Consider the following 20,432-nt stretch of genomic DNA (forward strand, 5'->3'; position numbering starts at 1 on the left):
AGGCTAGCTGAGAATCTTTCTGTCCCCCACCCGTCTTCCCCACAAAATCCCTCTAGTGGAGTGAAGGGGAAGTTGGCCAACAGGAGGTCCTTAGTTGGAGGGTGGCCTTGGACCTGCAGTTGGGACAAGACCGTGGGATGGGGGACTCCTGGCAGGCAGGACAGGCTCTCCAACACACATTTCTAAGATTCAGGCTAAATAAACGTTTCAGTCATTTAATAGTGACCAGTACACAACCGCCCTCACTGACACCCACCCCTGAGGGACCGACCTAGGCCTACTCTCCCCCCACCTCCCCGGCTGGCCTGGCCAGGGGCCCTGCCAGTGCTGGGACCTCAGGAGACCGTCTGCCAGACAAGAGAGACCTCCCCCCAGGGGGCCCTACAGGAGCCCAGTCTCAGGTCACCAGTGGGCTTCCCCGAGAGGTAAGAAGACGGACACCACAGCCAGTGGAATACAAAAATAGAGCCTCTCTTTTGTTTAGAAAAAAACAAAGACAAAAAAAAAAAAAAAAAACCCAACAGCAAACAATATGCACAACCGGAAGGCGGCTCCCCAGCTCCTCCCTTTCGCGGTCCCGCCGATCCCTCGCTGGAGTCCGCGGCGGGGGGCGCAGGGAGGGGCCGGGCGGCCGCCTATCGGGGCTCCGGGGCCCAAGTCCTCTGGCTGCCGCGCAGGCTGCGCGTGAAGGGCGGGTAGTTGAGGAACTCGAAGCGCAGGCTCTGCTCGGTGGTGTGGTGGCCGCGCGGCAGCCGCTTCATGAAGTGCACCTCGCGCTGGTGCTGGCGAGTCTTGGAGCCCTTGCGGGGCCGGCCCTTGCGGGTGAAGGCCATGTACCAGCCCTCGTACTTGGCGTTCCGCAGCGCCGTGTAGTTGTTCTCCAGCACGATCTCCGTGAACACGCAGTCCTTGCCTTTGCCGTTGCTCTGCAGGTAGTTGGGGCGGGGGGGGGGGGCAGACCTGGTGTTACGGAGCCTCCCTCCGCGTGAGGCAGAGGGCCAGCGGCCCCAGACAGCAGGTGGGCACCCCAGCAGATGGTGAGGGGCGCCCGAGCCGGGCCCCACCCCCTGCCCGGGCACCCGCTCTCTAATCCCTCACAACCCGCAGCCCACCCGGCAACTTCCTGTCCTCCTGGGCAGCAGTGCCACATGGCTGTCTACGGAGGGGCTGGGCCCGAGGCAGAGGGGCCCAAAGCCTGCCTGTTCTGGCCTACTGCCCACCAGTCTGGCCTGGGCTGCCCGCGTTTCTCCACCTGCCCCCTTCAACGTCTCTGGACTCAGGATCAGCCCCCAGGACAGCCACCTTATGCGGGGGAGGGGAAGCCTGGGAGGGACGCTGAGGCCCAAGCCCTGAAGCCTAGGAAGCAGGGAGCTTGAGGCTGGAGAGGAGCCGTGACTAATGGGGCCATTTCAGAGCTAGGCCGAGGGGCTGGGCCTGCGGCTTACTGAACATTCCAAATGCTGGTACCATGTAATTGGACATAATAGCAAAGCAATTTGGCGATTTGTTAAAAAGATATATGGAATTTGCCATCACCACCCCCAACCCCTTTCCTTGGCCTTCCTCCTTCATCTTCACAGGTTTTCCTCTCCCTGGTTGTTTCATTCTCTCTTACTCCTCCACCTAATGACGAGGCACCTCTAAGGTGACCAAGGTACCCATAGCTCTCCATCCATCTCGCTGAGATTAAAGTGTGCTAGAGAGCCAGTCCACACCGCTTTCTCCAGCCTCGCTTCCCTTCTGGAGCCTCTCACCTTGGCGATTAGCTTCCCCTTCTTGTTCATGCAGATGTAGAGGCCTGTCTCCGCTCCACGGACTCGAACTCTGCTTCCAAAAGTATCGGTCTCCACAATGAGCTTTGCTGTCGGGGAAGTTACAGGACCGTCAGGAGGTCTGTGGCCTCTGTGTTCTACAGCTGTCCCCCAGTTGGCTGGCCCAAGGACGTGTCCTGTCCCTGGAATGACTGTGCCAAGGGCTAGGAACCTAAAGCACAAGCTCCGGCCCCAGCCCCCTTGCTGATGTGCTGGGTCGCCCTGAGAAGGATGGACTCTCTCTTCAGGACTTGAAAGTCCATCTCTGGGCTTACAAAGGGGCCAGGATAGATCACAGTTTACAAGCTAAGTTTCCTAGAAATGTTTGGGTGCAGCAAAGTGAGAAGCCCAAATCTCCTTTCCTTTTAGCCTTCTTTTAATGCTAGAAGTCTTTTTATTTGTGGGGAGGGAGTATCAAGGTGCCAAGTAAAAATTCACTATGTAGATTCCACAGCTACTTGAGAGATCTCTGAATATTCTTCCAGCTTAGACTATCATGAGCTCATTAAGAACACCTGGGAACAGTGACCTCCCGTCATGGTCAAAGGTAAAAATATCCTGTTCCGTTCCTGCCCCTTCAGTTCAAATTAGCTGCCCCGGCCATCCTTCAACCCTGGGGAAGGGACTGGAGAGATGGCTCAGCCCAGTTCTTGTAGAAGACCAGAGTTCCGTTCTCAGGACCCACATAGGGTGGCCCACAACTGCCAGTTACTCCAACTCCAGGGAGCCACCACCCCCTTCTGACCTCCGTGGGCACCTGCGCTCTCTCACACATACCACATATACATAATTTAAAATAAGGTGAATCGTAGAGGAGGAGGAGGGGGTTCCTCAGTAAGCACTGACTTACACACTGCTTTCTGGAGCCGGATGCCGGTCCTGTCCCTTCCCCTCAGCTCAACATGCAGACATCGACAACTCAATTCTCTTCTCTCTTAGCCTCCATTACAGCAGGGCTTCTTAGGCACTGGCCAAAGGCTTCCAGGTGATATAAGCCTGGGCCGAATTCTGTGCCCTTCTCTACTTTCTGGTCACATAGAGAGCTAGCTTGCCCAGAAGCTGGTCCTGACCACCTCTTTATGTGACTGCTCTCTTAGAAGCTGTTTCCAAGAAGGTGTGTGTGTGTGGTGGGGGTGTGAATTAAATGATGGACAGAAGAGACCAAATTTCCTGCTTACCCTACTGGAGAACTCAGCCCTTCTCCTCCTTGAGAAAGCAAGTCTGTCTTGACATGTGGCTCTTTCTCTAAAACTAATTCCAGGGTTAGGGGGCACAGGGATTGCCAGTAAAACCTTCATGCTGCCTAGTTTCTGACAGCCCCCTTCTTCACATAGACACAAAAGACCAGAAGCTGAAGGCCCCAGTGGGTCCCCAAGTCAGCTGGGAAATACAACTGTTTACCTCTTCCTGCTCACCTCTCCTTAGACCCAGGCAATCAGTTCAGTCCTCTCCTGCCTGCTTTATACTGCAAGAAGCAGCTGCTTTATGGCCCGGGGAGGGTGCTGGCTAGAGAAGGGGTGAGAGGACCCTGCTCTGAAGATTCCAGCCCAATGTCATAGGACAGAATGGGCGTCTCTTCCCCTTCTTGGGTCCTAATAGAGCGTTGGGACCTCTCCATTGCTCTTTCCAGGCTCTGCACCTTACGCCTCTTTGACGGCCTTTTGGAACCCAAGGCCCAAACTTCTGCCCTACAGCCAAAGGCCACGGAACCCTGGAAGCCTTCTCTGCCTCCAAAAGAAGTGAGTGGGCACCTTGTAATGCCTGAAGACCACTTCCATCACCGCCGGCTTGGTTTCTCCTTCCCACCCCAAAACCCAAGGACGCTAGGCCATTTGCTCCGTAGAGTAAACTCTGGAGGAGCCAGGCATTCTTTCCTTTTTCTTGTTGGGAAGCTGAGAAGGGCAGCAAGCAGCCAATTTGGAGGGACAAAGGGCCTGAAGGCCGGCTCTGCCAGCCCAGCGGGGGAGCTCGGCCACCAGGCAGGCTGCCCCCACCCCCACCCAAAGAGCCCCCCCCCCCCCCCCCCGCTCTCCTGGGGATGGATCTAGGGAGCCTGGCCCTGCGCTTACAGCGGCTTTCCCAACCAGGCTTTTGGAAAGCTTAACATTTTCAAACCTATTCTTCCACCCCAGTGACAGATTTATCCCAGGAAAATTATGTCTCCTCCTCTAGCTTTGAAGGGAAGTCGACGCTGAAAAAAATGCAGCAAGACATACTCGATCCCCCAAACTGGCTGGAGAAGAGGAGAAAGTATTCAGGAAATGTTAAAAAAGGTGAAAGTAAGAAGAGTTTTAATCGCTCTGCCAGACGCGGGGGTCTCTCCAGAGATTCCTACAGAACAATCTTGAACCTCTTTTTTTAACATTTACAGACTTGCAACTCCTTTCAAACGCTACATCCGAAAAAAGGGGGGGGGTGTTTCTTTTTCTGTTTTATATCATTCTTCATTTTTCTTCTTAGCTCTTAAAATGCCTCACCTTTTTATTACATTTTAATAGCGTCTTCCTTTCTGCTTCCATGCTTGTTTAAGTTGGTCATTATTTAAAGGTTTTTAAATTCACAATACTGGCTCTCTCAAAACCACCCCCAGCCGCCCAGAGGGTCCGCCTTCCTTGTGGTACATCTAGGATCTGGAAATTGGCTCCACTTCAAGACAGGAGTATTGAATGTTTTAGAAATTAATCAGTCCTCAGCCCAGTAGCTCCCTGTACTCAGCAACCCTCCTGGGAGCCACCAGCTAACTCCGGCCCCTGGAGCAGCCACCTTGGGGCCGGAGTCTACCTTCCGGGCCCAGCTTCCCTGTGCGACCCGACCCTTCCGATCAGTCAGCAGTAACCCCCTTTTCCAAGCATTTGGGGGGGGGTTGCTCTACCTTCTTTTTCCCTCTCCCCTTTTGTGGGCTCTGGCCACATATCCTCTTTCAAGAACTTCCCTCAGATCCGACCCCCGCCCCCCACCCCACCCCTCTGCCTCCACCTGCAGCTGGGAAGCCGCGTCTGAGGGGACGGGGGCTGCGAGGGAGCCTCCTGGAGGAGAGGGCACCTGTGGGCCGCGACCTCCCCAGGGGCCCTTCCCCGCCATCCTCTCCAGCCGAGCCTCCAGGCGGGGCACCTCCTCTCCTCTCACTCCTGCCCGTCTGCCTCGCCCGGCCGGGGAGCCCGCGGGCCCGGGGCGGCGGGGGGCGCGCCTTACCGAAGGGGTCCCCGTCCTCTGCCATGGCGTTGATGCGCTTGTTGGCCAGGACCTGCACGTGCTTCCCGCTGGTGCGGCTGTAGAGCTGGTAGGTCCGGATGAGGCGGCGGCTGAGCTGATCCGTCACCAGGCTCTGCTCCCTCACATGCTGTGTAAAATTAGGTGAGGACTGAACAGTTACCTTTAGGAAATTGAAAAATACACAGCACGCCATTATAACGCTACTCCGCCCAGGGGCCCGGCTGGCCCCCCGCTGCCCTCGGACCCCGCTCCCGCCGCGCCGGCCCGGGCCCGCTGCCCCCGGGAGGAGGGCGGATCTGGACCCACCTGTTGGGGAGCACCCACCTGTTGGGGAGCACCCTGAGGCTCGCGGGCAGCTCGGAGCAGGGCAGCGGGCCCCCCGCCCGGGCCTTCCTAGGGGAGCAGGGCGCTTTTAAGCGGCGAGGCGACGCCCCCGGCCCGTGACATTTATAAAGACGGATCCACGGAGCGAGCGCTGAGCGCGCAAGGGCCCCGAGCTCCCGCGGGCGTCGCCCGGCCCGGCCCGGCCCGGCCGCGGGGTTCCCCGGGGGGGCGGCGCAGAGCGGCCTCCCCGAGCGGGGCCCCCGCTGCCCCAGCGCCCGCCTGCCCCGGCGGCCAGGTGCGGCGGCAGGTAGCGTCCCCATCCTCCCGCGCCGGCGAGCGCGCCTGCGCCTCGCTGGGCTCGGCCCCCCCGGGCTCTAGCCTGTCCACTCACTCGCTGTGTGACTTTGGGCAGCACACTGTCTCTCTGTTCCCGAGACCCCTCCTCGGGGTAGTTTGGGGCTGGCTTTGTAAGGTTCTCCGCAGCCCTGCCGCGCTGGCCGAAGGCTCGGTCCTCGTGTCCCTGCCCGGCACTGTCAGCCGGGTCCCCCGCGCCCGGCCCCCGCCTCTGCGCAGCGCTCCTTACCTGGGCCTGGAGGCAGAGAAGCAGCAAGTGCAACAGCCTGCGGGAGACAAAAGCGGGCGGAGGGCGCGGGGGTGAGCGGGGCGCGGCGGGCCGAGGGCCGGGGGCGCGGGCCGGGGGCCGGGGGCGCGGTACTCACAGGCAGCTCAGCGCCGAGCGGGGGCTGCCCATGGCGCGCGGCCCGGGAGCACCGGGGGCCCGCGGGAGGCGGCGGGAGGCCGGCCGGAGGGCGGACGGAGGCCGGGAGGGTCGGGGCGCGCGGCCCGGCGGCTGTCCGGACGGCTCGGCCGGTCCCGGGAGGGTCGTGCTCGCCGCGCGCGCCGCTCCCGTCTGCGCCGCTGCCCGAGCCGGTGGCCGCTGGCTGCTCAGGGGCCGGAGCGGGCGGGAGGGTAACGGGCCTGTGGGCTGGGTGGGGAGGTGGGGACGGAGGGGGAGGGCAGGGGCGGGGGGCGCCGCACCGGCCGCGGGGGGGGGGGGGAGAGAGCGCGGGGCGGGCGGCCGGAGCCCGCACCCCCGGCTGGGCGCTGGGGCCGGGTCGCCGCCCGGGGCGGGGGCGGGGCGGCCCGGGGCGTGGCGGCGGGCCGGGCTGGGATTGGGGGGTCTGGCCCAGGGGAGGGGTCTGGGGACCCGCAGAAGGGGCGGGGGCGGCTGGCGGGGGCGCCTCCTACTGCCCTCTCCGGTCTCCTCCCGCGCTCCCGAGGCCGATCGCCCGGGGACTGGGGGCGCCCCGGACGGCACGTGCGGTGTGCGGTGAGGTCCCGCACGCCTGAGTCGGGCAGGGCCGGGCTCTGCTCATCCCTGGGCTCCTCGGAGGTCTTGGAGTCGCCTACTTGTGTGTGCTTGGGCCGCACTTGTCCCCCTTGGGAGCGGAGCTAACAGTGGAAGGAAGGGCCGAGCTCTGGGCCCCGGGGCTGAGCTGCGCCGCTGGGCCCCGGCTCCTCTGCCTTTCGGAGAACGCGACCCTGATGGTTTCGCGTCTCAGCGTCTCCAAAGAGGAGGAGAAATGCCTCCTGTCCCCCATTATCAGCGTCAGGCTTGCCCCCGTCCGTCCCCACCCCACTCCCACTATCTGAAGCTTGAGGCATCTATGTGGTAGAGCCCGAAGGACCCACACACAGCCTCTGCTTCCCATCAAAACTGGGCAACTAGCGGGGGCAAAAATAACCGCATTCAGCAGCTCTTCCTAAGGAGCAGCTTGCACCCAAGCTAATAGCCCTTTGCCCCTGCGTTCCATGCTCTCCGTGCGCACCGAGGTATCTGGTGTCTCCTGTCAGCTGGAGAGGGGGCCCGGGGCTGGTGACGAGGTAGACTCATCTACCCCTTTCCAGCCCCTCACCTCATCGCTCTCTTCTTAGGGCTCCTGGGAACCCCGAGCCACTCTTTGTGTCTGCGGGCACAGCCTGGATAGGCAGAGATTGCCCTGGCCAGGTATTTTCAAGGAACAGGTGGAGCCATTGAAGCAGCAGCCAGCTGCTGCCTTCATCCAGTGTCCTCTCTGGGGGACCTCTGGGTAGAGCTACAGGTCTGATGTGGCCCTAGGAAGCCTTTGGAGGCCAGAGAGAGGCAAGCAGGTCCTTGTCAGTCAACACGCTCGGGTTCTGCCTGCCTCCCCCCTTTCTGTATCCCATCTTTCCCCACTCTGAGCTGCCAATGCAAGCACTGAGTAGTCTATGGAAGGGCGAGTTCCAGGGAGTCCATCTCGGCCTGCAAGCGAGCAATACAGAAGGAGGGGTCCAGGAGTCAGCCTCAGCCCTCCCCAGAGAAGTGGGCTTCCTGAGCCCCCTGTGATTCTCCTCACGACTTCCCTTCCCCCTGCTCTGACCCACACAGACCTGAAGGCGAGGTGTCTGTCTTAACAGCTCAGGAATTACAGTCATGGCAGAGCTGGGTACAGTTGCTCTGCAGGTAGTATTGGTGGGTGGGTGGGTGGGTGGGTGGATGGATGGATGGGTGGGTGGATGGATGAGTGGGTGGATGGGTGGGTGGATGTATGAGTGGGTGGATGGGTGGGTGGATGGATGAGTGGGTGGATGGGTGGGTGGATGGATGTGTGGGTGGGTGGATGGATGGATGGGTGGGTGGATGGATGAGTGGGTGGATGGGTGGGTGGATGGATGAGTGGGTGGATGGATGTGTGGGTGGGTGGATGGATGGGTGGATGGATGGATGGGTGGGTGGATGTATGGGTGGATGGATGGATGGAAGGATGGGTGGATGGATGGATGGATGGGTGGGTGGTGGGTGGATGGGTGGGTGGATGGGTGGGAGGATGGGTGGATGTATGGGTGGGTGGGTGGTTGGATGGGTGGGTGGATGGATGGATGGATGGATGGGTGGAAGGATGGGTGGATGTATGGGTGGATGGGTGGGTGGATGTATGGGGTGGGTGGATGGATGGATGGATGGATGGTGGAAGGGTGGAAGGATGGGTGGGTGGAACCTGGCTGAACATTTAGACTGTATTCCACCATGGTGACTTCCCAAGGAGAAGTTGGGAAGTCTTTACCTGCCAACCAGTGAGAGCCAGATGGACCAGTTATCGCGAACCTGTGTCCATCAGTGATTTGGCAGGCAATAGTTCCTTTCAGTTCCACTGGGAAGTAGGTCCATAAAGGGGAAGAAGGCTCAGAGAGGCTTTAGTGTCCATGGCAAAGACATGGGGGGGGGGGGGGTTCAGTCAGACTTGTCTGCCTCTCTCTCTCTCTTTCTCTCTCTCTTATTGCTCCAAGCTGGTAAAGGTGATGTCTGTTTGCTCACAGAATTTATTTCACATGCTGAACATAAGAGGCACTCAAGAGTGTTTGTTTTTTGATGTATTAATGAGTGAATGCCTAAACAAATAGAAAGCAAAGGATGAGCTCCTGAAGAGGAAGAGCCCCCTCCCCACTATGGAGTAAGTCTGAGGAACAGGGCAGAGGTAGGGTCAAGGAAGCAGCCTGTCCGTAGAGCCTGGTGTCCGGTTCCTCCCAGGGCTGTGTGTATAGGGTTGAGCACCTGACCCTTACTCACATCTTCAGTGTCGCTTCCCTCGTCCCCAGCAGACCCCAGCATCCCCCCTCTCCCCGACGCCTCCCTTAAAGAAGAGTCCCAGGCCAGGGTTTTACTGCTGCTTTTGATCTCTGCCTTCCACCTCTGAGAGACCAAATTCTTTTACACGTGGAAACTCCCACGAACTAACTGGAGCTTCCCCCAGATCTTCGGGATCCTTCTCGAGTCCCCCAAATTCCGTGTCTTTGGGGGGCAAGGATAGACGGATCTCCCTCACAGCGGGACCCCGAGCAGGCGGTGACGGACAGATGCAAATGTTCCACCGGGCTCCCGCAGGCCGCTCTCCCTCCCTCCTCCCTCCCTCCCGCGCTAGCCTGCCTCCTGGCCTTCTCCCTCCTTCCTTTATCTTATCAAAGCCCCGTAATTACAATTGCTATTTTGTTTCCTCGGATCTGCAATCAGAGCTCCCGCGCCTCGATGAGGGAGCGCCTGTCATCCTGATCTGAGTGACAGCCGGGCCACCTTTCCCTGCCGCCCCCACACTCCGCAAACACAAACACACACATGCACACACTCCCTCCTGCAAACACAAACACACACTCTTGGCCAACACAAACGGCCCTCTCTGCAAACATGCGGTCGCCAGGACCCAAACGCACCCCTTGCTCGGCCCCAGGCCCCTCAAATCCACACCCAGGCCACCACGCCTGCCGGTCCCAGCGACTCGCGCTTCCAGCACCGGAGTCAAAGCGTCACAGACTCTAAGCGGACGCTTCAAAAGCAAATCTCCGCCACAGCGGAGACCCAGAGTCGCAGTTCTTGAGCCTCGCTCCGACCCCCGAGCCCCAGGGCCGGGTTGGCCCTCTCTCAGCGTTCTCCAGACACCATCCCGCGCCTGCATCTCCAGCTCTCTGAGGCCAGAGAATTGGCAGCACTCCTGTTGTGTGCTGAGAGTGCAGAAAGGGGTATCCTGAAAAGGTGTGATCTGGGAAAGAGGAAAAACAATTCCCAAGCCTGTCTGTGCCGCGCCGCAAGGGGCCGGGGAAACTCCTCAACTAGGAGGCAAATGTGGATTGGACTCCCACTGCGGGCAGGCCCGTGCTCGTCCACCCGCCGGCACCCACCAGGAAAACAGGCGAGAGATACAATGGGCGATCAGCGGGGTCACAGGGGGTAGACACCGCTGGGGGGGGGGCGTGAGCGTCGGGGAGCACGCGCTTGGAAGGCTTCCGGGGAGGTCGCTGCCTTGCGCACTTACCCAGGGCTTGTAAGGAGCCAAGAAAAGGGAATGGCACCAGCTAAGTCCCCTAGCTCGAGCGCTTCATGTGAATGAAAACATATATGCAGACCAAACTTAGTACCCTTTCCCTTCCTATTCGGCCTTACATTTGTCCGTGGCGAGCTTTACGACCACAGGCACTTTAAAACCTGCCCACCAGAGAGCGCTAGTTCCGCCTTCTCCTCCAGTTCGAGACTCCACCAATGGTTCCTAGACCTGGAGGGCCTGAACTGAAGAGGCACCCACGACTCTGATCTCTGAAGCACAGAAGAGCATCTTTTGTCTTCCACTTAAGGTTGGAAACTTAACCCTAACTCCTCACGCACATGGGGAAAAGACTTGGGCCAGGAGGCCCCGTTTCCCACTCCCCTCTCCTCAGCCCCTACCCTTGGAGCCCAGGCTGGCCTCCAGGTCCCACTTTTCTTGGGCTGTGCTACCACACCTGGGCTAGGTTCCGTGGGGCACACTGTCTGTGGCCCAGCCCGGCCTCTTTGTGTTATCTGGGGGGCCCCTCCTTGTTGGTCAGCTGGTGTGAACTGGCCCGATTCTCTCGGGGCCTGCCTGTTCTCTGTCCATCTTCAGCCTGTCTGGGGAAGTAGCCTTTTGTTTGTTTGTAGGACACTGATCCCCACCCACCCCAACCCATCAACACAGCTGAACTGCTGACCCCAGAGCTGGTGCCTGTGTTCTCACACAGCAACCCCCTTTCTCTTCCCGGCATAGCAGCAGCCACTCCAGAACCACCTAACTCTAGGGCTGACACAGTGTGTGTGGGGTAGTGCTGGGGGCAATAACGCCTTCGCCGAGGAGCTTGATTCCCATGGCTCTTTTCTGCCCCCATATGCCAGGCCACCCGGATTCTGGTTTCCCTGTCACCCAATCTGGCCAGTTCCCTCCATCTGGCCCTGGGAATCAGGTTTCTAAGGGCCCTGCTCTACTCAACCTGCCTCAAAAGAGCACAGGAGCAAAGACTGGTCCCCACCACTCACAGGCCCTTTCTCCTAGGCTGAGCCCCTCATGGGGCTAGGGCTGCACATTCCTCAGGTTTCTTAAGCCCACTTATCTGTCCCTCTGCCCATCAGCCTGAGTGCTGACAGAGGCCCAGACCCCTTGTTTGGAAGTTGATAACCTCCTGCGAGGCCCTCCCCCACCTGCAGGAACATGGAGTAGGCTGGAATGGGAGGTCCCTCTGCAGCAAGGCAGAAAGAACTTAGGCCTGCTTTTGGCCTAAGGCCCTGGGGAATAGGATCCCACACCTCATCAGCCCAAGACCTGGGACCACCCTTTGTGCTGCCACAGTGCCACCTGGTGGTCCCTAGGGAAATGTCATCTCAGAGTTGGAAAAAGCCACACAAGAATTGCAAAAAACAAAACAAAAACCCATACACTTTATTTTAGACATTTATCTAAAAATGTAAAAAGTGTTAAAAATGTGTTGTTCTGAACTTCAGATCTTATTGTTTGTTCGTTTGTTTGTTTTCTATGCTGGGAATTGAACTGGGGTTCACAAAACTTTCAATCTGGGCAGGTGGGTCCAGAGGTGTTCAAAGATCATCCCACCCCAACAGAAGAGGGAAGCTTCAGAAATACATGGATGGAGAATGCTTGCTCTCTTTGCACCAGCCCAACTCCCTCCCACCTTCCCAAAGGATCCTCTTCATTGAGAAAAACGTTCTTGAAACTTGTCCAGGAACATATGGTGCGGGGCGCCTGTAGCAAGCCGCTATGTGACCTGAGAAAAGCAAGCAAGACGTCAGTATCTACGGCCTCACCTGCTCCATAACTCCCCAGATCCTGCTGGGATCCTCTCCCCTCCTACTCACCAAGGGGGGCTAGGGCCTGCCCCCGTGCTTTTTGGCAGGAAGGATGCCACACATCTTAACTTCCTCCTCTTCACTCTCCTCGTCCTCACTTTCCTCTTCAGAAAGATCATTGTTTATACAAACTGGTGGATACACATGCAGTACAGACAGGGTTTAGCAAAGGCCCTTAAACACCGAGTGCCACTTATTCAATGCCCTGTGCTGCCAGGCTGACAGGATCCCTCATCTTCCACAGCTCCTAAGTCTAGATGGGAAGAACCTCAGCCACTCAACCGGAAAAACAAAAACAAAAACCCGAGAGCCCACCCACATCACTGGAGCTGGGCACCTGGAGCAGAGCACAGGAAGTTCCTAGGCATGACTGGGGCACACAATACCGCAACCACGACCTGGGTGCCCCATACACCGGGAGAGGAGGCTGGGCTGAGGCAGGAGTGGAGAGTGAGGGGAGGCCTGAGGAGGGGACCCATTCTTCTCACCGATCTGATGCCGACCAGTGATCCGCACAGGACCAGAACCCGACTTTAGGCGGAAGGTCACCGGTGGCTGGAGCTGGAAATCATCCAGACTGAGCTGGAAGACGAAAAGGAAGGCCTGAGCCCCTCTGGCCCACTCATCTTGAGATTTAATACCGAAGCTCTCAGTCCGGACTGTGCACCAACAAATAGATGGCCACACTCACCATGGGCTGGCAAGACAGCCTGAGGTTGGCCACAGGAACTGCGATCTCCTGGTTGTCGTGATCCCGGGCTACAACTTCCACCACATTACACTCGTCCTTGGCCCCCTCGGTAAGGCACAGCTGAAAGGCATACAGAGCCTGAGTCTCAGGTGAGGGCTGACACCATAAGAGAAGGTATCTCACCCTAACACCCGCCCAGTCTCGGCGGGGTACCCGGTGAGGGGACCAGAGAGGTGGCCCGCTGAGGGTAGCCACAAGTGACTCCCAATCTGGGGATGGGGGAGTAAGAGGACGCCCGCTGGGCCCTCATCTCCAGCCCCTTACCATGTTCAAGGCCAGCACGTGCTCCGTATCATCCTCTTCCTCAACCTTGAAAGTGAAGGAGCGGGTGTGGCCGGAGAGCTCACAACCTGCAAGAGCCAGAGCGGTCGCGTTGAGCGAGCACCGTGGAGGTGCGCGCAGGCGCTTCACAAACTCCGCCGTCGCGGGGTGACTGGCCATTTACTCCTCTGACATCTCTTCCTTAAAACACCTGGGCGGGCGTCCCTCTGGGGCCGAACAGGCCGCGAAGGGTTAGGGAAAGCGAGGAACCCGGCCCACACCCACGTCGCCCAGCCGCGTTCCTCAGCCTAACATCTCCCCCGCCCCGGACCACCCTCTACCAATCCCCTCTCCGATACCGAAGAAGAAACTATCCATTGTGACCGGAGCCGGGACCCTCAGGCCCCCTATGCCCGCAGCCCGGGCTCGGCTCTCTTGATTTAAAAAGGCTAAAGCGGCTGCAGCGCCGGCGGCCATGCTGAAACGGCCGTGGTAGCCCCGCCCCCCACGCACCGAACGCACCACCTCGGAGAGTTCCGGCCCCGCCCATTAAAGGAGCCGCGCGCACCCGGGCGCGAAAAAACGAACCGCTGCAGCTGTCATCGTTTCGGCAGAAACAGGCAGCAAGGCTTCAGAAGAAATTTTCACGGAAGCATAGAAATGCAGGCTTAATGTCGGCATCAATTCATTCCCACGGTTCTGAGGACTCTTTTCTCCAGCTCACCGTATTTCCAGCCCACGGATACGTACGGATGTTAGTGTAAACCTTTCGTATCTCCACTGTCAGCCAGCTCGGGGTTCACAGAAGCCATTTCTACTTTCCCCAGAATTCCTACCCACACCCTTGCCATATTAACCGACCCTTAGATAACCCTTCTGATCGTGATGGACGCTTGACAGCAAACGAACTGCTGTTCCTATCACACTCCTGAGCTCCTACTTGCAATCAGCCTAGGCACGCCCTTGTGCTTTGGTTTCTCTGACATTTAACTTCGGCGACCCCCTCCCCCCACCAGTGTGCCCTCACTAAAGGAGACCAACCCAGGCACTTCCTAGTCCACCCTTCAACTTCACACAAACTACAGTAAGAAGGCAACTTACTTAAAAACAGATGTACTTTTCTGAGAAAAACCTAAGTTACATCTTTGCTGGAGAAGGGGGTGGGGCAGGGCGCTGTCTTCAAAATCCAGCCTACATAGAAACAGCTTTGGATGCCTGCTTTAGCTGAGGAATCGAGAGATGGGAGAGACCAGAGAAAAGGCAGTACACCACCACACATATTCACTTCAAGTTTTATTTTGCCTCTTGCATGGTCTGCAGATAGTTTTACAGTTCGTTTTCTACAGGAACTGAGCTGTGATCCAAACAATGAAATGTTGTTCCAATCTTAGTATTCATAACCATGGAAGATGGCATAGCACTTTATCCTAGAGCAATGACGGTATAGACCTGGACATGCTTCAGTTATGTCCAGAAGATCATCCCAAATGATTACTCAAAGTCAAACAAAAAGCAACTTCTTTAAAATTCCTGATTCCATATGAAAGTGACTCAGAAATCCTCCAAATAAAGCATTGTAATTCCCACTGAAGGCCTGGGGTGTATTCAGAGAAAGCTGAGAACAGTGAACGGTCTTACTATCTATCTAGAACAATTTTGCCCTTCACCTCAAGCCTTCAAAACCAAACTTGATTTCAGTTTTCCAACAAATCCTATCACGGTTTTTACCCTGATGAGGTGGCTTATTTCAAGCACACTCCTGGGCCTCCGGTGGAAGCCACTAGGTACACTAGAGTGCTAAATATAAGACTCTCAAAAGCTCACACAGGAGTTCTATAAAAGAAAATGTTTCAAGTTTCCTTTTCTCTCTCTCCCCACCCCCTCAGCTCAAAGTTCAAAAGCTGATGTAAAACCGGAGGGAAGCAAGATTAACAAAATACTGTTGAAAAATCTATGAAGAAATTACTAGTTAGCTAGCCATGATTTAAAAGAAGAAAAAATCCTGCAGACTATCTGCCAGCTTCATGCTCAAACCCCTTAAACTCACCAAATCTAAATTAAAAATACATGAAGTTTTCAGGATCGCTAATTAAAAGAAAAAGTATACTCATGGTTAACATATACTTATTCTTTTAAAAAATAGATACAAACATGCAAGAATTAAAGACTGATTCAATTAAGCCAGTAGCTAAATAGGTCTTGAGATTAAATGACAACTGTTCTAAGGGCAAATAAGACCACTTGCCAGTCCCCTTACCCTTACTTGACAAGGTCAGAACATTTCACATGCGGATCTGCTAGTAAGGTTAATTTCCAGAAGTAACTGCAATTCCCAACAGATTTGAGTCATATGAAGTTAGGTGCTCACACCCCCAATAGTCATGGCCTGTCCCTAGGTGGGAGGCACTTGAAAAATAAAACTTCTTAGGAAGAAAAAGACAAATGTAAAGGAAATCTACCATTCATGGTTTACATTATTGAAAGTGCCATCCTAAACCAACACCTTTCATTTTCAAAGGAAAAAAAAAAACAAAACATAATATATAAAAACAGTAAACAAAAAAGAATAGTCAGGTTACAGCTAGTCTATATACAAAGAAATTTACAAGTTTGTCAGTTTAGGCCTTTGCCACAAACAAATGCACATTTGTCCCTACAAAGCACAACTGCCTGAACCAACAGTTACAGAAGACAGTTGGCCAGAGCTTTACAGAAAGCAGAAAAATTGCCCCAAGTTGAAACTCACTAAATCTTTCTCATTCCTGCCATGTCTCCAAAGAACAGAAACGTTGCATCCAGCACACCAAGGAGAAGACAGAGTGATCTTCATTACTCTTCAGTGAGAAATGCAACCACACTGGATGCAGAAAATAGTGCTGACTACATTTATTTAAGAACCTCTTCCTAAGGAACCTCACAGAAGAGGCCCTGACACCTAAGACAAGACCCAAAGGAGCACGCCATGTTCGTTTCACATAGGGTATGCAGCAGGACTATCTTCTCCCAACCAGTGAGCACTGAGGACGTGATGGGTGAGTTTTACAGTCATCTTTGTTTCCAATTCAACTGGCTGATCTGCTGCCGCTCCAGAGACTGAACTGTGTGAAGACCTCAACCACCAACCACAAGGTGGAGTTAAGAGACTTTTGGACAGTTCACAGTGCAAAAAAAAATGTCACAGGCTTCGACCAAGTATAACCACATCCTTTGGAAATCCTTCCATCTTTGCAATTTCAAAACAGCCTAATTTGCTGTAAAATTCCAGAATCCTTTTATCATCTGGTCTTACTTCACAGAAAGCCCCCCGAGAGCCTAGAAATAAAACAAATATTTTAAATGTGAATAAGTATATCATATAGATATGAATCATAATGCTTAAATCAGATAACAGCTTTATCCATCTCTAAATTTCATATCACAATTAATTAAAATTTTTTGTAGCACTAGGGTACTCTTAAGCTATATTGCCAGCCCAACAATTTAAAAAAAAAATTTTTGTTTTTGAGACAGGGTCTCACTGTGTAGCCCTGGCTGGCCTAGAACTCAACAGAGCAGGCTGACTTTGAACTCAAAGACATCCACCTGCCTCTGTGTTGGCATTAAACACATGTCACCACACCTAACTTTAAGTCAACAGTGAGTGATAGAATTCTAGGATTAAGGCCTTGATTCTACCCCCACACCCTTAATCCTAGCACTCAGCAGACAAGGCAGGCAGATTTCCGGGAGGCCACCTGGCGTATTTTCAGTTTCAGGACAGCCAGGGCTACACAGAGAAATCCTGCCTCAAAAAAAACCAAAACAAAACAAAACCAAAAAAACCCACAACAACAACAAAAGGGCTGGAGATAACAGCTCTGTGGCGTCACCTACTGAGGTGGCAGTGTCAGGGATAGAACCCAGGGCCGGGTGCATGCTAGGTGTCACACTGGCTACACTACAGTTACCACTGAGCTGCGGCAGCAGGCCTGCACAGCTCTGAAGATGGCTTGACAAACTACTCACTTTTCTCCCAGCCAAGGGCGAAAGTTTGTTGAGACAGATTCTCACCATGTAGCTTGGGCAAGCCCTGAACTTGCTTGGGTTTTTTTTTTTTTTAGGTTTATTTATGTATATGAGTGCTCTGTTTTCATGCACACCAGAAGGAATTAGATTGCATTATAGATGGTTGTGAGCCACCCTGTGGTTGCTGGGAATTGAACTCAGGACCTCTGGAAGAGCAGACAGTGCTCTTAACTGCTGAGCCATCTCTCCAGCCCTGAATTTGTAATCCTCTTACCTCAGCTTCTCAAATTCTGGGATTATGTGTAGCCACAAAGCTGAGCCTTTATCTTAAAGAGCTGCCTAAAAATATTCAAGAAATAGTATCTGTGACTCTTAGAACCTAAAACATAATTTTGCCCTAAACAGATTTTTTCACCCACAGCATTAATGGTGGAGTAAGGCATTTTTGAAGGTTCCATTTGGGTATTACACTCCAACAAAAGTTGCACAAAGTTCCTTTAGTACGTGAATTTAATTTTCAACCATTTATGAGCCTCTGAGCAAAATAAATGTAGTATCTCCTGTGTTGATTTTTCATTCAATTGAGGCTCAAAATTAGTATTCATGCTATAAAAGAACAATAGCATTTTTTCAATAATCAATGCACATGAACTCAAGCTAGTAAGAACTCAAAGTAAATAAGCAGTGAGCCCGACACAGTAGGCACAGAACCAGCTTCTTTGAGGACAAGGAAGATGGCTTCAGCCCAAGATTCTGAAGGCAATCTGAACAATATAGTGAGATCCCTCACCACCCCTAAAATACACCAATACCAATGTGACTGGAAAAAAAAAAAAAAAAAAAGACAAAGACTACTAGTGTGTGTGTGGGGGGGGGATATGTGTATGTGTGTATGCACACGCGTGCATATGTTATGGCATAATATGGAAGGCAGAGAACAACTCTGCAGAGCTAGTTTCTTCTACCACTTACTATAAGGACTCTGAGACTGAACTCAGGTCACTAGGCCTTTTTAAAAGACCTCTCCTCTGTGCTATGGCACACTACGTGAGAGTCAGTTCTTACCTCCCGCCCTAATGGGGTTCTGGGAACTGAATTCAAGTTACCAGCCTGCCTCTGTGTAACCAGGGCTTTACCTAATGAACCTTCTTCCCCATCTTGTGTCACTGTCATCCTCAACCCAACCCCTGCTTTTATGGAGGGTTTGAAGAAGCCCAGGCTGGCCTAGAGTAGCACACTCCTGGTTTCTTAGCTTCTCAAGTGCTGGGATTCTAAGTGTGAGTGACTAGACCCAACTTTCTTTTACTTCCAATCTTAAAATACAGCTCTAAGGCCAGACCCAGAAATAGTAGCATAAACCTATGAGTAATTTCAGCACTCAGGAATCTGAAACACAAGATTGTGGGATTCTAGGCCAGCCCCTGAGTGACACTTGTAAGGCCTTGTTCAAAAAAGGCCAAAACTAAAGTAAATACTTAAAAAAAAAAAACAACACAGGGCTGGTGAGATGGCTCAGATTACAGGGACCAGCTACCAAGCCTGCCAACCTGAGTTTGATCTCCAGATCCTCATGTAAAAGGAGAGCTCGGAAGTTTGCCTGACTTGCACATGTACACGCACCCACAAAATAAGTAAAATTTAAAAAAAGTCTTATGCAAATGAGACTATCCTACAACCTGTACTTACCATTAGCCTTCAGTGAAGACAGGAGGCAAGCCATCATGCTCTTGGCAACACTTGGGTCAGTGACTTTTTTGTGAATATCCATCTTTATCAGAGAAGGGAAGTTGGCAAGGAAAGTTTCTGGCAACACCTCCTGTTCTTCATGGAAACTCAACATTATTTTCTGCAATAAACAGAATCTTTTTACTTTCAAGTTACTTTTATTTAACAATATTTCAGAACTCAGGAAAAGGCAAACAATATTAAACTTTTCCAGCTCAGAGAGAATGAATTAGCTTACAATTCCAAAGGTGTATCTTTTGGCCAGGTATGGTGGTGCTCACCTTTAATTGCACTACTCAGGAGTTGGAGGCAGGCAGATCTGAATTCAAGGCCAGCCTGGTCTACACAGTGAATTCCAGACTACCTAGGGATTATCAAGCAAGACCCCATCTCCAAAAATGAAAGACACAGACACACATACACCCTCTCCCCAAGACCAGGTACTGACCATCTAGGGGGCCTGACAGATCAGCACTTAAGAATATTTGTTGCACAATTGTGAGGGCTGTGGTTTAGGATCCCGGTACCCATGAAAGATGCCAGGCATCTGGTTAGCTGTCTATAACCTTGCTTTCAAGAGGCTAGAGACGGGGCTGCTGGGGCTTGCTGGCTTCTAACTATGGAGAAAATGTTCAACCTTGCTTTGAAAGAAATATGAGAGTGCTGGCGGACACTCTTCACTGTTCAGTCCTGGCCTCCATACACACAGGTATACACATGCACACACAAGACACATACAAAAACATCAGAAAAAATGTTCTCAGCCAGGTGAAGTGGCACATATGCCTGTAATCCCAAGTGCTTAAGGAGGCAGCGGCAGGAAGATCTCTTGTGAGTGCAAGGCCAGCCTGGTCTACAGAGTGAGTCCAGGACAGCCAGTCACATAGTGAGCGCCTGTCTTGGAAAAACAAACAAACAAACAAACAAAACACAACAAAGAAATTAATTAAAATTTAAAAGCCAAATGAAAATCTGAGTCAGCTATTCAGAAGGATAGGAAGATACTGAGTCTACAAGTTCAAGGTTAGCCAGGGCAATGTAACATGATAAAACCCCACTTCCAAGAAGATACATAAATATTCACATGGGCCCAGGCTTGCAATGCTAGTGCAGGTTCCACCAAGGACCTAGCTACATGGATACCACACCGCTCTCAGGGAGCTGTTGAGCTGCAGGGTTGAGGAGAAGGAGAGAATCCCGTCAAACTGGGCTGCCTAGTCAAGGACATGCAGGCAGATCTATCTGGAGGAAATAAACCTGTTCCCCTAGCCCATCAAGAAATCTGAAATTGCTGACTTCTTTTTTGGGAGCATGCCTTAAGGATGAAGGATTTTTTCCTTTGTGGCTTATTTTTGTCACCACAAAAGCAGAACTGCCCTGACAAACCAGCCTTCTAGCCTGTGTCACTACTGGGGTTCAGTCCACAGTCATGCTGGTCTTATGCAGCTCCAGAAAGACAGCTGCTGTTGTCCAAGAGGTCTTGGTCCTATGTTCCACTGTCCTTGAGTGGAGTGGCTACAAGGGGGAACAGAATCACCCTGGCAGTCCTAGACTGTCCCCACGTGCTAACAGGGTTCTATAGCCCCCACAGGGCCTAGTATCGTTTCTGCTTCTGCCCCAGAATCTACTAACTGCCAGGACTGGTGACAACCACCCATCAACCAGGGTCTGTAATAATAAC

At 53.6% G+C, this 20,432-nt stretch overlaps 3 protein-coding genes across 8 annotated transcripts in view; all 3 read right to left on the bottom strand.

Moving 5' to 3' along the window:
- Positions 1-617: 617 nt before the first annotated feature.
- Positions 618-6,099, bottom strand: Fgf8 (fibroblast growth factor 8). Of its 5 annotated transcripts, none has more exons than XM_021650723.2 (6): positions 6,068-6,099; positions 5,932-5,968; positions 5,349-5,417; positions 5,004-5,184; positions 1,755-1,861; positions 618-926 (listed from the first exon to the last, which is right to left on the bottom strand). In XM_021650723.2, the coding sequence occupies exons 1-6, from the start codon at positions 6,097-6,099 to the stop codon at positions 636-638; spliced, it is 717 nt and encodes a 238-aa protein (XP_021506398.1). In that variant the 3' UTR covers positions 618-635. The 5 variants fall into 5 exon arrangements, with proteins under 5 accessions (XP_021506398.1, XP_060246511.1, XP_060246510.1 ...); XM_060390528.1 differs by having other exon boundaries at positions 5,004-5,151; positions 5,740-5,968; XM_060390527.1 differs by having other exon boundaries at positions 5,740-5,968.
- Positions 6,100-11,553: 5,454 nt separating this feature from the next.
- Positions 11,554-13,518, bottom strand: Npm3 (nucleophosmin/nucleoplasmin 3). Its single transcript, XM_021650683.2, has 6 exons — positions 13,381-13,518; positions 13,025-13,110; positions 12,701-12,820; positions 12,498-12,591; positions 12,019-12,140; positions 11,554-11,927 (listed from the first exon to the last, which is right to left on the bottom strand). The coding sequence occupies exons 1-5, from the start codon at positions 13,496-13,498 to the stop codon at positions 12,028-12,030; spliced, it is 531 nt and encodes a 176-aa protein (XP_021506358.1). The 5' UTR covers positions 13,499-13,518; the 3' UTR covers positions 11,554-11,927; positions 12,019-12,027.
- A 783-nt stretch (positions 13,519-14,301) lies between these two features.
- The window catches only part of Oga (O-GlcNAcase), a 37,149-nt gene continuing 31,018 nt past the window's right edge, over positions 14,302-20,432 (bottom strand). For both annotated transcript variants that reach the window (XM_021649955.2, XM_060390541.1), the window contains 2 exons: positions 18,713-18,872; positions 14,302-16,333 (listed from right to left, as the gene is read on the bottom strand). In XM_021649955.2, the coding sequence (XP_021505630.1) occupies positions 16,197-16,333; positions 18,713-18,872 (297 nt within the window). In that variant the 3' untranslated portion in view covers positions 14,302-16,196. The remainder of the gene's footprint in view (positions 16,334-18,712; positions 18,873-20,432) is intronic.

The sequence above is a fragment of the Meriones unguiculatus genome, chromosome 1 (assembly GCF_030254825.1).
Source record: "Meriones unguiculatus strain TT.TT164.6M chromosome 1, Bangor_MerUng_6.1, whole genome shotgun sequence".
In the NCBI taxonomy this organism is placed as follows: Eukaryota; Metazoa; Chordata; class Mammalia; order Rodentia; family Muridae; genus Meriones; species Meriones unguiculatus.